This window comes from Paraphaeosphaeria sporulosa (assembly GCF_001642045.1).
Source record: "Paraphaeosphaeria sporulosa strain AP3s5-JAC2a unplaced genomic scaffold CC84scaffold_15, whole genome shotgun sequence".
Lineage (NCBI taxonomy): Eukaryota > Fungi > Ascomycota > Dothideomycetes > Pleosporales > Didymosphaeriaceae > Paraphaeosphaeria > Paraphaeosphaeria sporulosa.
In genome coordinates this window covers 472,445-485,121 of record NW_017253374.1, presented here as the reverse complement: position 1 = coordinate 485,121, position 12,677 = coordinate 472,445, and the positions used below count along the sequence as shown (strand labels likewise).

Sequence of the window (12,677 nt, the reverse complement as noted above, 5' to 3'; positions counted from 1 at the left end):
CCTGGGAGCGGCGAAGCTCAAATTTACGCGACTAAACGTTGAGGTCGGGAGGAGCAGATGCGAGATCGCGCGCTGCCAAGAATGCGGTTAAATGAACTGCACGTACCGGTAGTGTGTGCAGGTGTGTGCAGGTTGCTGGGACCGTCGGGGATGGATGCTGGGAACGGGGTCCGGTGGTACATAAAGTCTGGCAGCGCTGATTGATATGCTGGAAACCGTTGATCAGTCAATTGATCTCTCGCGTGAAGATGGTTGTGCTTAAAAACGCGCTTGCGGTCGCCGCTTGCGCTGCTCAGGCATTGGCTGTTGATATTGTTGTCAAGTCATCAGGCGGCAATGAGACGGGCAAATTTGGTCATCCGTTTGGGTACGGGTTCCTCCACGAGGTGAGATTTTGTGTGCTCATAAAATGTGGTGCAGATTGTTAAGACGTGCCAAAAGGATATCAACAATTCGGGTGATGGTGGCATCTACGCCGAGCTGATTCAGAACCGCGCCTTCCAATTCTCCAACAAGTACTCTGTCTCGACAGCCCACTACTTTCCCATCAACGGTGCGAGTCTCAGCATCCAGAACCTTTCGGCGCCGCTTTCCAAAGCTCTCCCTGCTTCGATGCGAGTGGCAGGCGGCAGTGGATATAGCACTGGCAAGATCGGCTTCGAGAACGAAGGGTACTGGGGCATTGGAGTAAGCCAACAAAAGTACACTGGCTCGTTCTGGGTCAAGGGTGCCTACGAGGGCTCTTTCACTGCATCTCTCCAGTCCAACCTCACCGATGACGTCTTCGCCTCTGTCGAGGTCGAATCAAAAGCCGTCGATGGCGAGTGGGTCGAGCATGAGTTCGAGCTCGTGCCAGAGAAGGATGCGCCCAACTCCAACAACACGTTTGCAGTTACGTTTGATGCAGCAGGCACCAAGAACGGCTACTTGGACTTTAACCTCATCAGCTTGTTTCCGCCGACGTACAAGAACAGGAAGAATGGTTTGCGCGTGGATCTTGCTGAAGCACTTGCTGGGATGAACCCGACCTTCTTGAGGTTCCCCGGCGGCAACATGCTTGAGGGGTTGACCAACGACACCCATTGGGACTGGAAAGACACGCTTGGTCCATTGAAGGACAGGCCTGGATTCCAGGGTGTTTGGGGTTACCAGCAGACTCACGGACTGGGTATCATGGAATACCTCGAGTGGGCTGAGGACATGGATCTGCAAATCGGTAAGTACCCCTGGCATGCTCAGTAGAAGAGAACCCTTCTAACTTCGTGAAGTGCTCGCAGTCTGGGGTGGTCTTGCCCTCAATGGCGATGTAACACCCAAGGACGCGCTCCAGCCTTTCATTGAAGATGCACTCAACGAAATTGAATTCGTTACCGGACCTGCTGATTCCACTTGGGGTGCAAAGCGCGCAGCGCTAGGCCATCCCGAGCCCTTCGAGCTGAACTACGTCGAGGTTGGCAACGAGGATTGGCTCGCCGGATACCCTGGCGGATGGGAGTCGTACCGCGAGTACAGATTCCAGATGTTCCATGATGCTATCAAGGAAGCATACCCTGATATTCAGGTCATCGCCTCAGCCGCCACAAGCGACCCAGGCAAGCCGAATGAGGCCCTTGACTTCTCGAAGACGCCTGACGCCATTGGCGACTACCACCCGTACCGCCGACCGGACGAGCTTGTGGAAGAGTTTGACCGCTTTGACAACGATATTGGCCATATTGTCGGTGAAGTCGCGGCAACACACGTGAATGGCGGCCAGGATCCTCGTTGGGACGGCCCCTTGTACATCTACCCTTGGGTATGTATCGTCTCGGTGCGATCCATCTATTCGAACAAACTAACGCGCAATAGTGGCAAGGAGCCGTCGGAGAGGCCATCAGTCTCCTCGGCTACGAGCGCAACTCTGACCGTATTCCCGGCACATTTTACGCGCCCGTCATGAAGAACGAGAACAGGTTCCAATGGCCCATCACTCTAATCCAATACGCAGCCGACCCGAAGATGACGACCAAGGCCGTGACTTGGTACTGCTGGAGCTTGTTCGCCCACAGTCCCATCAGCCACACGCTGCCAACGACAAGCAACTCCACCTACGGCCCGCTCTACTGGATGGCCGGCCGAGATGATGCCAGGAACGGCGCGCTGGTATGGAAGGGAGCCGTTTACAATACCACTAACAGCAGCACTGTGCCGGTCTCGGTCCATTTCCAGGGCGTATCGCCAGGCACGAAGGCAAGTCTTACGGTGCTCACGAGCAACGCGAGGAACACCACTCTGGGTGACTACTCGTACAATGACCCGTACACCGGCGTCAACATTGTAAACACAGACGCTAAAGAAGTGAGTGCGGGTGCGAGCGGTGCTTTTGAGTTTGTGCTGCCGGAGTTGAGTGTCGCGGTGCTGGATACTGGCAAAGCTGGGAACTCGACTGGTTACAAGAGGAAGTTGTAGAAATCTCCATTGTATCTAGAAGGGAGGACCATATGGAATGAACTTTGAAGTCCTGCAAGGTGTCGCTCAAGACCGCTGACTTGCATGTGCTACTTGAGGGAGATTGTGGCCCAATCGCAGTGGATGCCAGGGAAATGCGAACGCGTCTTGATGACCTTGGTGGCAAAGGGTTTCGACTCTTCCCTGTGAATGTTGCTGTCAATGGGCGCTCGGACCTCCGCAATTCGGCTCCGCAGGCCTTGGATGAACGCTATCGATAACACCATGTTCAGTTGCAACCGCAATCATCGTGCTTACATCCAAAAGGACAATTGTTAGCGTGGTTGCGCCTGTTGTTTGTCGTGCTCTGCAACTTCCTGCCCTACTTGACCCGCGCATCGCTCGCTCCTGCCAGGGCTTACCAGCTGCTCTCACCTCCTCCGTCTGCCGTCCCGTCGTGCGCCGTCCTCACCATGCCGCTTCCACCCATGGTCTCAGCCTGTGTGATGTCGCTCACGATCGGCTGTGCGTCCAACATCATCGCGCAGCGACTGAAGGCATACATAGAAGACGCGCCGTTCGTCTTCGACTACACGCTCTTCTGGCAGCTCACCGCAATGGGCTTGATAACTACGCCGATAAACTATCACTGGCAGAAATGGCTGGAATTCATGTTTCCTGCTGAGAAGTTGGTGAAGCGATCGCGTGCTCCGACGAGCGACGATGCGGAGAAGGGCGCCTTCAACAGGGACGACGATGAGAACAAGCGGGCAATAGACGAGGAGGTCTACGTGCGCAGCTGGGCCAACGTCGTCAAGAAAACCATCGCCGATTCTATGACTGGCGGCGCGTTGCTCAACACGACCATGTTTCTGGTGCTGCTTGGGCTCATGCAGGGCAAGACAGCAGCGCAGATTGCCAACGATATCCGCGAGGAAGAGCTGTCCATTATATGGAACTCGTACAAGATCTGGCCGCTTGCAAACATGTTTAGCTTCGCCTACGTGCCCGTTGAGCGCCGGATCGTCTTTCTCAGCTTCTTCGGCCTGCTCTGGAGCATCTACATGACACTGGTTGCCTCGCGACTGTCCGCATGAGCTACTCCACCCGTGCGCCCTGCTCCCACGCTCTCTGCACAGCGCCCCAGTACCGCCCCTCATTCTCTCGGATATGCCCGGCGTGCGGGCTCTTCTCAAAGCGGATCCTGGTCACCTTCCAGCCTTGTGCTTCGGCCTGGTCTGCATGTTCCTCCACCTCGTCGTGCCCCACCATCTCGTCGGCCTTACTATACAAGTACACCCTTGGGGCCTGCCTGTTGAAGAGAGCAGGGTCATTCAGCTGCCGGCGCATGATGTTCATGATAGGCTCTCTCCTGCCCAACTTGGCGATCACAAACAGCATGGCCAGGAAAAGATGGATCGTTGCAGACCCAAGCAGCCTCCACAGCCAGAAGCGCGGCAGCGAAGTCGACATAGCCTTGTGACTCCTACGCCAATCCCCATTTCCGGGCGCTGAGTCAATCATTTGTGCGCGCATAGGCAGAGGTGAGCCCTCACGCTTTGTCCAAGCTTTGGCGAACTCGACCAACTGGTTTCCGCCGCCATTGGAGAAGCTGTGCACGAGAAGTTGGCCGCCTGCATCAACGTGCTGCTTGACAACATCGATTGCCGGGGTCAAGAGCCTGGAGTAGGTCGCTTCGTTTCGAAAGAAATCTGCGAGCTCGTTGCGCACCAGGACTAATCGTGCAGTGGGGAACAACTTGCGATACGCGACAGTGTATTTGGCGATATGTTTTGGGGCTGCGCCCATCCAGGAGAAGAAAAGTATCAGAGGCTCTTTTGATGTGTACGCTTTGGGTGTTACCAGGTAGACATGTTCGCCGATGGCATGGAATTCCGATAGCGGCTTCACCGCCTCGGTCGGGTTCGACATCCTCGTCACTGGTGGTTGACACAGTTCACGGGTGCTTCAACTGGTCTTCTGTTCTGGGTCGACACGACAAAGCGCCCTGGACCTCTTGACTGGCATCGCAATCATGGAGGTGACAGCCAAACGATCCATCAGCAAGTCGCTTGGCACCCAACAACCGAGGTACATCACTGATTGGGTATGGTATTCCATCCTTCGTTATGTTTGGGACGTAGGAGTTGAGGCCGAAACTCCACCACTGTCGCCATGGTCATTGCTAGGCCTCGCTAAGCAATCATATTCGTTGTGTTCTTATCAGCTTGCCTGTTCCGCAGATATTTCGAGGTATCTATGCAGCCGCAAGGCCCCTGCACTTGGCATTCATCAAGAAGCTACGGCTATCCAATCACAAGGCACACTCTACAGTACATGCATGCCAGCGATGAGCTCGTTTCTGATATCGCAATATGGAAGAGTCGAAATCTGGCTCATTGTGCCATTTCTAACCGATGTTCCGGAAGGCTACGAGGTATAGGGACGGTACACCCACCGATGTACCAAATAGTGAACTTCGCAAGTGATTTACTGTCAATCAAGTCAGGTCGAACAGTTTCAATATCCGCTGGCCATGCGATTCCTGAATGCCGCCGTCGTTGTGGCGAGCCTCTGCGGCCCAGGTACGTCAGCGCCAAAGCGTCATGCCAGAAGTTTAGATGCGGTTTGCCCACAGTCGAGCAAAAATGTGTACAAGCGTTTGACGAGGCAACATCTCACCTCCACTCACCCTGGGCTGACGTAATAATAGTCTTTTCCCAAAGCTGGGTAGCAAGCAGATTCTATGACGCCGCGTCCGGTATAACATACTCCTCGGTCACCATGCCGAACGGTGTGAGCTACCGAATCGCCCTTCCTATCGACTCGCCCACTGCAGACGGTATCGTGCAAATCGTTGCGCCCAGCAAGTATGGCTGGTGCGGATTTGCATGGGGAGGTCGTATGACCAGCAATCCGCTCACCGTTGCGTGGCCGTCAAAAGCTGCAACTGGGGAGCCGGTTACTGTCAGCAATCGTTGGGCTACGTACGGTTCCCTCTTTGATCTTCTCAACTTCTCGCAGTATGACTGACTAATCTGCAGAGGATACTCCTCCGTCCCCGCGGCCTACACCGGGGCAATTCATACGTACCTCCCGATCAGTCCGTCCACCACCAACAGCACTCACTGGACCGTGACGGCGAGGTGCCAGGGATGTACTAGATGGGGCACCACGAACATTGAGGCATCGACGAGCGTAACGTTTGCCTACGCATGCTCAACGGTAGCTCCGAGCACTCCGGCAAGTAACACGAGCAGCTTCAGCGTACACGAGAGCCCGGGGAGATGGGCACATGATCTGACAATCGCGAAGAATGGAAGCTTTGCGACATGGGTTGGGTGATGGTGCAGGTGAAGAGGCTATCATCTAGGTACGGGCGATCGAGTGTAGATAGGCTCGGTTGTTCTGCGTTGTTCTACACTCGAATACACCATAGTTTTATTGTTTACCAACTCTTCGCTCTTCTCGCTTCTCACGTTTGAGCTTATTGCAATCCAAGCTGATCACAGAGGGCAGGACCAGAGCCACTCCCGAAAGAATCGTGACCCTTCTCGGCTCCGCGGAGCTCTAGCAGATGTGCAATCTCGCAAAGTAACCTGCTTGAAGTAGTTTTGTAGCTCTTGCCTTTACCGTCCTAGCGAACGAGCCGGCGAATGATATTGCTTAGGCCACCCTGAACTCTTAGCTTCAAATCCCAGAGGATGCCTTGAAGTCACGACTCGTCACAGCAACATTTTAACGGTCAACGTAAACCGCTCGGCGCTGGTATACCGGGTGAAGGTACTGCAGATGAGCGACAAGGTACAAAGCCTCCACTCCGGAACTTCAAGTGACGCATGAGGCTGGCATCGAGTTTATTAATATGACGCCAAGAAGAGGCTGAAGGTTCAAGAACAACACTACTCGTAACAGGAGTGCACTAGGACCGTTCCGACTAGGCTGCAGATGCTGTGTTTGAGGTTGCAAAAGAACAACCTTTAAACTCGACGACGGCGAACCTACAGAGCGGTTATGCGCAAGAATCCAGTACTAGCAGTCAATTGATTACAGCTGAATTGCAGGCAGGAGTATGTGTCGCACGGACGACTAAGGAGGACTTGGATTTTGGGATGTTTAGTTTCGCGCCAAAGTTCGCGAATGGACACTGCCCTGTGGGGGCGAGAAACAGTGGAGGTACGCGAGATGATGCGGGACGATGGGCCAAGCGGAAGTCCCGCCAACTATGGACAGCATGTCAGGCGCCCAGGACATAGTCTGAGCCTCAGTGGCAAGCAATCCACAAAAGTGCGCCTCTCCTTTAGCAAGAACCGTCTGTCACTCCCGGGTCGTCACCATTCTTTCCACACGCTAGAACCGCGAGCGTGACCTTGTGCGCAGGACGTCCACCATGCGGCCAACTTCAACAGTGATACAGGGATTTGTGCTGGGACTTTGGGTTGCGAGGGCCAGCGCCGATTGCTATGCGCATGATGGTGTCCTAGCGAAGAACTCGGCGGCCTACACGAAGCCCTTTGAGATGGTCTCGTGTGGCAATGGGACGAACAATTGTTGCTTCCAGGGCGACAAATGCGGCTCTAACTTGTTGTGCTACGACAGCAATGGCAACACGGTCCGACAATACTGTGCTGACCTGAACTGGAATGGATGCTCGTCTATGTGTGCTGGTACGTTCTCTTCCATCTTTCGTACTTGTTGCGCGCACTGACTTTGCCCGCGCAGACTATGCGCCTTCCACCGGCACCCTCCTCGTCGACTGCGGGAAAAACATGTACTGCTGCGGCGCAGTGGATGAGTCCTGCTGCGAAGACGACAGCCAGCACTTTTTCGTCGACCCCCTAAACGGCGACGTAAAGCACCCCTCCAAAGCCACCGGGGCGTCGGCCACCGCTTCGCCAACATGGTGGACCGTCGACAGCAAGGCGCTCCTCGCCGCAACAAGCACATCCTCCGCATCCTCCTCATCATCTGCTACGTCGACAGCCGAGTCCACGAGCGAATCGTCAAGCGCATCCACCACCGCTTCACAAACATCCACACCCACACCCACGAACACCGCTCCCCCACAAGGAGAGGGCTCAAAGGGCATATCCGCCGGCGCAGGAGCCGGCATCGGCATCGGTGCGGCCGCCGCCGTAGCCCTACTCGCAGGCCTCGCATGGTTCCTGCTCAAGCGGCGCAAGGGGAAGAACGCGTATGAGGCGCCGATCGAGCAGGGGCATGCCAACAACCCCTACGGCGCTGCGGGCACTGCGTATGGTGGTGCTGCGTACCCGGGAGAGGCTAAACATAATGACTACTACGCACATGATGGGGGACACGGGCAGGGGGCACAGGGCGGTGTGATGCCGCAAGAGTTGGATGGGAGAATGGGAATGGCGGAGGTGCATGGGGAGTCGAGGAGAGTTTAGGAGCGGAATGAGGGGAGGTTGGATTTTTTGATTCGGTCGATGCAGATACCCATTTCAGAGAGAGGTTGGCGGACTTTATTCGAAAGGAATAGATGTTGTTAATTCAGCGAGTGGTACATATCCATGTGAGGAGTGCGAGGAACATTATATGCATGCGCTGGTGGTGGTTTTGCGCGATGTATTCCAGTTGGGCGGATATCCTGTATTACCTGGACGAAGACGTTCTGGACTAATGCAAAAGGACAGGGTTACGACCTTGGTGGCAACGATCACCCCTCGAGGCGGTAGTGCCCACATGTGGAGTCTGGCGCCATGGCAACTATACCTTCCCCGTGGGATCATGCACCTGCTCGCTCGCATTTTCCGGAGCTCGGATTATTACGCCTTTTCATCCGCGGCTGGGAAGTTTCGATCTGGATCTATGCGCTCAAGTCCATCGCTTTTGAAGGACTGCAGCGCGTGAGACTAAATTGCGCAGTGGTTGGGCGTACTTGGAAAGACGCCACAGGTGGGCATAGGTGTATGTCCTGTCCGGCACAAAGACAGAAGTACGGAGACGAGGTATGAAAGGTTTCTCACAACGAATGGCGGCCTAGAGGATGACTGGACGGAATACAAGATGGCCGGCTACTTGCACTTGCTGGCACATTGGTAGATGGTAAGAGAGACGGCACTCGCTGCGTCGACCTCAGGTCTCTCCCGAATAAACATGGTACGAGTTGTGATATGCATCATCGCCGTAGCGGCTGCTGTACTTGGGTTTCGATGAGTCGTGACTGTAGATTGGCAAAATGATTGATAACATGAACACCCTGCTGCCATATCGCAGTCCGGTGGAAGAGGAAGGAGTCCAAACATCTGAAACCATATATCCAGAGCGGAAGGGCGTGTACAATATATACGAGATGCATTGTCTCTCACGATGATGAAGAGTCTGGAACTGAGCCAATACCACTAAGAGCGAAGATAAATTAGTAGAGCCTAGGCTATAATACTACAGTTCTAAACCTCTCAGCTGTTACTGGCTCGTCGATGTTCACGTTGGCGGGAATGAGTTTGCGATACATTTGAGCCAGGAGAGCAAGACGATCTTGAGAGCGACTGGGAAAGCTAGTCGCGGGCGTTGCGTAAATGGGAGTTGGTCTAAGATCCAGACGTAGAGTGAACGTGGCGGCGCGATGATGACAGAGAACGATGAAAAGGTGTTGGCATTATATACAAGCAAACAGAGCACCACCTGATCTACCCTTTTGACAGAAAAGAACGCGCATAGGTGATCAGCACTTTCGCCATTGCAGGCCCCAGGTTGCCTGCTTGATGTCGTACGTGCCTGAGTTGCCCTGTACCACTGGTCGCGCATTTACATTCAAGATGCCCGGGTTCCCATCGGCTCCCATGCACTTGGACCACTTCAAGTCCGTCGTGCTTGACTTCACTGTAACGTAATCCTTGAGGTCTGGGCCCGCGCAGGCAATTGTTCCCCTGAGGACACTCTGCTTCGTAGTCAGTAACCATTACGAACACAATTCAGCCCAATGCAGGGTACTTACGGTGTCAGCCGCATGCTCACTCCAGTATGCTTGGGTGATTGTGTCCAACTGGCTTCCACTCGACAACTGCACGTTCCCCTGATATGCGACTTCCTTCACGGCGACTTGCCACCCCTGCGATCCGCCGGTGGACTGGATGTGCAGCTCGCAGCTGCCCGTGTCATCGCCGCGGAGCTGGCTGAATGTGAACGCGGGCGCGTCGCCGAGCTCACCGTAGACAGCCTTCACGGAGCCGCTGTCATTGGGGCAGCCAGATCCAGAAAACTTGAGCGATGTGATTCTTGGGGCGTGTTCGGGTGCGGCGAGGACGAGCGCCGGTGCGGCGGCGGCGAAGAGCAGAGCAGCGCGCATATTGAACTGATTGTACACCCGAATATAAACAAAGTTTGAAGACGTTTGGTAGCGAGGCCAGCGTATAGTCTAGCGTGTACTCTGTAGCAATAACGTCGAGATAATCCCAGGGTCCACCCGTCCTTTATACACCTCTCCCCCATCCCCAACCCCGTCACTCATCCCATGATGGCCGCCACCAAAGTATTGTTGCCACCGTATGCTACTCTGACGTCGCTATACCATTTATTAACGGGAAGTTGCGAAGTTTGGTCGAGAGCGTTTGTAGGTGCTATTTAACCATATTAGCGTGTTAGCGACCCGGTTTGTGCGCTGCTTGGGAGCGGCGTCGCTGGACGATCGTGGCTATTCTTAGCAATGGGGCAATATGTGATATAGCGGTGTTGGTGCGTGCGAAGTCGAGATCGTGGGAGTAAGCGTTTGGGATGCTTGGGGAAGGTTGAGAGGCGGGAGTGGGAATATGAAGCTCGTGTTCATAATCTCGTGCGGTCGGCCGAAAAACCCAAATCTTCTCAAGGTGTTCCAGGCGCACTAAAACCGAACGAGTTTGTCGTCGGGCAAGGTGAGTGTATTGTCCGTGGCGGAGTGGGCGGTGGAAAGCAAGGTGCGTTATATAAGTCGTCAAGACTCCGGGTCGGTGGTAAGAGAAGATGCAGATAGGAATGATGGAGCTGTGCCGTGAGAATCAAAAAATTTGTGTGGCAAGATGCTTTTCATCGCAACAGTGACGGTCAAGGGGTTTAGATTGCCTGGTCGAGACTTTGAGTATTGCAGCACTCAAATACTTGGCCTAGCGGGTATTGCTGGCTCTTCTCGTTATCTGTGTCGCAGTCATGCCAGAGGGAACGGGCCCATGGCCTAAAATGGAAAGCTGCTGGGCTTCGCAGGTGTTTGTGTCAGCCTGGAGTATAGAGCGGTTGTAACCGAAGTCGGAACAGTTCATCCCAGGGTAACTTGATTGATAGTACGCTTTTATTAGCAACGCTATTCCTATGAGCGTGAGCATACACCTGCACGAGAAGTAGGAAGCCGAGGCACAGTAAGCTTTTTTTTTCCTATCGGCTACTCCGTAGGTAGCAATCAAAGACTTGCAGGGTTCCCAGCATCTTTTTTTTCTTGCATCGAGGCGCATTCCCATTCGAGACATTTTGTGGGGAGATGAGACCGCCGCAGCGACAAGTCATATCTATGTACTATCTTGATGCCGGTGCTTGTCTGCGGGTTCTTGGTGCGATGAGTCGTTGTCTTGAGGGAGAAGGAGGCGGAGGCTTGGCTTTCCCGCGGTGTTCGCGCGTCATTGAGTCGTCGCTGCACCACCGCACCACAACAATAACGAGCATCAGGCCATGACTGTTTGACAAATTAGCCTTGGAGATCCTGCGCTGTTCTCGCCTGTAGCTGCCGGTATTGCCATACAGAGTACCGTAGCAAACCTTGGTTTACAAGACATTGATCTCGAGCCGCACAACACGACAGCCCCACCGGCATACCAATTTGTTGCGCCAACATCGCGCAATGTTTCGCCCAGGCTTCCGAGCCTTCGAGTCCGCTTTCCGAACCGTGAGAAGCCCTGCGCGGTTTCGACCGGCCAAGCATGCACAGTCGCGCGCGTACCGACAAATACGCTTTGGCGACAAGAGCCCCCAAGGTGCCTACGGCCGCCTCCAGTTCATATCCAGCTTCTTCAGGAGATGGGCTGCACGCCCGACGTTCTACCGCGATGTAGGACTGATAAGTCTGGGCACCGGAGGCGCTTACGTGTATAACCTGGAGGAGGTGCCGGTATGTTCGATATGGCGTCTTGCCCACGTCTGTTGTGCTGACCTTCAGACAGATCTCCGGTCGCCGCCGCTTCAACATCATAAGTCCGCGAATCGAAGCTCAGATAGGCGCTGCAACGGTCGGCGAAGTGCAGCAGCAATACCAGGGACAGATGTTGCCGGACTGGCATCCGACCGTGCGGAGAGTGAAGAAAGTGCTCGAACGGTTGATACCGTTTGCAGAGGAAGCGGGGTTGCACGATGTGGACTGGGAGATCCATGTCATTGACAGTCCGGAGGCGAATGCCTTCGTTGCGCCTGGGTAGGGAACATTTAGTCCTGTGCCAGGAAAGCTGCTAATGGAGTGGCAGTGGGAAAGTGTTCGTCTTTACCGGTATCCTTCCGCTCTGCGAGGATGATAACGGAATTGCTGCGGTACTGGGTCATGAGATTGCACATGTGGTAGCACATCACACTGCGTAAGTTGTCCCATACGAGTGCTTCTTGGTAACTAATCATATGTAGTGAGAAGTTGAGCCAAGCGCCGTTTGTGCTTCTCGGTGTGCTTGCCTTGATGACTTTTGATCTGTCGTTCCAGCTCAGCAGCGCTGTTCTCAACCTGTTTCTCTCGATGCCCGCTGGCCGCAAGCAGGAGGCCGAAGCCGATCAGATTGGCCTTATGATTATGGCACGAGCGTGTTACCGCCCGGAAGCCGCCATGGAGTTCTGGCATCGCATGGAGACGACTGGAGGCGCAGCGCCCCCAGAACTACTCTCTACTCACCCGTCCCATCACAACCGGGAGGAGAAGATCCGAGGGTGGCTACCAAGAGCCCACGAGCAGGCTGAGAGGTCTGAATGCGGTGCTACATCTCTCTATGGTGAGAACGAAATGCAAACAGAGTTGAACCTTTGCTAATTGATTGCTAGCGCAACAGTTCAACACCTTTTGGGGACGGTAAAGAGGTAGACCTACCGTATACGATAACCTGTATGATAGCTCACTTGTAGTTTTAGCATAGAGAAAGCAGCGGTACACGAATGAACGAATAATGCCTTTTCTCCTGCGTCCTGTCCACCGGAGCTGCATATACAGATGAAACGTGTCCCCCGAGTTATGAACTTAAGATAATTGTTCACTACCAGACGCTACGAAGAAATCGGGATACACGGACAAA

At 54.3% G+C, this 12,677-nt stretch overlaps 7 protein-coding genes across 7 annotated transcripts; 5 read left to right on the top strand and 2 right to left on the bottom strand.

The window, feature by feature from the left end:
- Positions 1–248: 248 nt before the first annotated feature.
- On the top strand, positions 249–2,493 carry CC84DRAFT_1232783 (glycoside hydrolase; the record flags this gene model as incomplete). The annotated part of the gene is made up of 4 exons (XM_018183772.1): positions 249–386; positions 421–1,216; positions 1,269–1,795; positions 1,849–2,493. The coding sequence occupies 4 exons, from the start codon at positions 249–251 to the stop codon at positions 2,446–2,448; spliced, it is 2,061 nt and encodes a 686-aa protein (XP_018029720.1). The 3' UTR covers positions 2,449–2,493.
- Positions 2,494–2,900: 407 nt separating this feature from the next.
- CC84DRAFT_1181478 (integral membrane protein-like protein) lies at positions 2,901–3,524 on the top strand (the record flags this gene model as incomplete). The annotated part of the gene is made up of 1 exon (XM_018180561.1): positions 2,901–3,524. The coding sequence occupies one exon, from the start codon at positions 2,901–2,903 to the stop codon at positions 3,522–3,524; it is 624 nt and encodes a 207-aa protein (XP_018029719.1).
- Positions 3,121–4,661, bottom strand: CC84DRAFT_393754 (DUF829-domain-containing protein). Its single transcript, XM_018186032.1, has one exon. The coding sequence runs from the start codon at positions 4,357–4,359 to the stop codon at positions 3,526–3,528; it is 834 nt and encodes a 277-aa protein (XP_018029718.1). The 5' UTR covers positions 4,360–4,661; the 3' UTR covers positions 3,121–3,525.
- Positions 4,662–5,178: 517 nt separating this feature from the next.
- On the top strand, positions 5,179–5,706 carry CC84DRAFT_1050374 (CBD9-like protein; the record flags this gene model as incomplete). Its single annotated transcript, XM_018173465.1, has 2 exons — positions 5,179–5,404; positions 5,474–5,706. Coding segments are annotated over 2 exons (459 nt in total), but the record flags the coding sequence as incomplete, so codon positions are not given.
- Positions 5,707–6,755: 1,049 nt separating this feature from the next.
- Positions 6,756–7,889, top strand: CC84DRAFT_1169476 (uncharacterized protein). The gene is made up of 2 exons (XM_018179668.1): positions 6,756–7,094; positions 7,150–7,889. The coding sequence occupies exons 1-2, from the start codon at positions 6,818–6,820 to the stop codon at positions 7,836–7,838; spliced, it is 966 nt and encodes a 321-aa protein (XP_018029716.1). The 5' UTR covers positions 6,756–6,817; the 3' UTR covers positions 7,839–7,889.
- Positions 7,890–9,115: 1,226 nt separating this feature from the next.
- On the bottom strand, positions 9,116–9,739 carry CC84DRAFT_1264323 (uncharacterized protein; the record flags this gene model as incomplete). Its single annotated transcript, XM_018185304.1, has 2 exons — positions 9,116–9,331; positions 9,389–9,739. The coding sequence occupies 2 exons, from the start codon at positions 9,737–9,739 to the stop codon at positions 9,116–9,118; spliced, it is 567 nt and encodes a 188-aa protein (XP_018029715.1).
- A 1,320-nt stretch (positions 9,740–11,059) lies between these two features.
- Positions 11,060–12,584, top strand: CC84DRAFT_1264322 (uncharacterized protein). The gene is made up of 5 exons (XM_018185303.1): positions 11,060–11,521; positions 11,574–11,821; positions 11,871–11,978; positions 12,025–12,380; positions 12,430–12,584. Exons 1-5 carry the CDS (start codon positions 11,255–11,257, stop codon positions 12,459–12,461), a joined length of 1,011 nt encoding a protein of 336 aa, XP_018029714.1. The 5' UTR covers positions 11,060–11,254; the 3' UTR covers positions 12,462–12,584.
- The last annotated feature ends 93 nt before the right edge of the window (positions 12,585–12,677 follow it).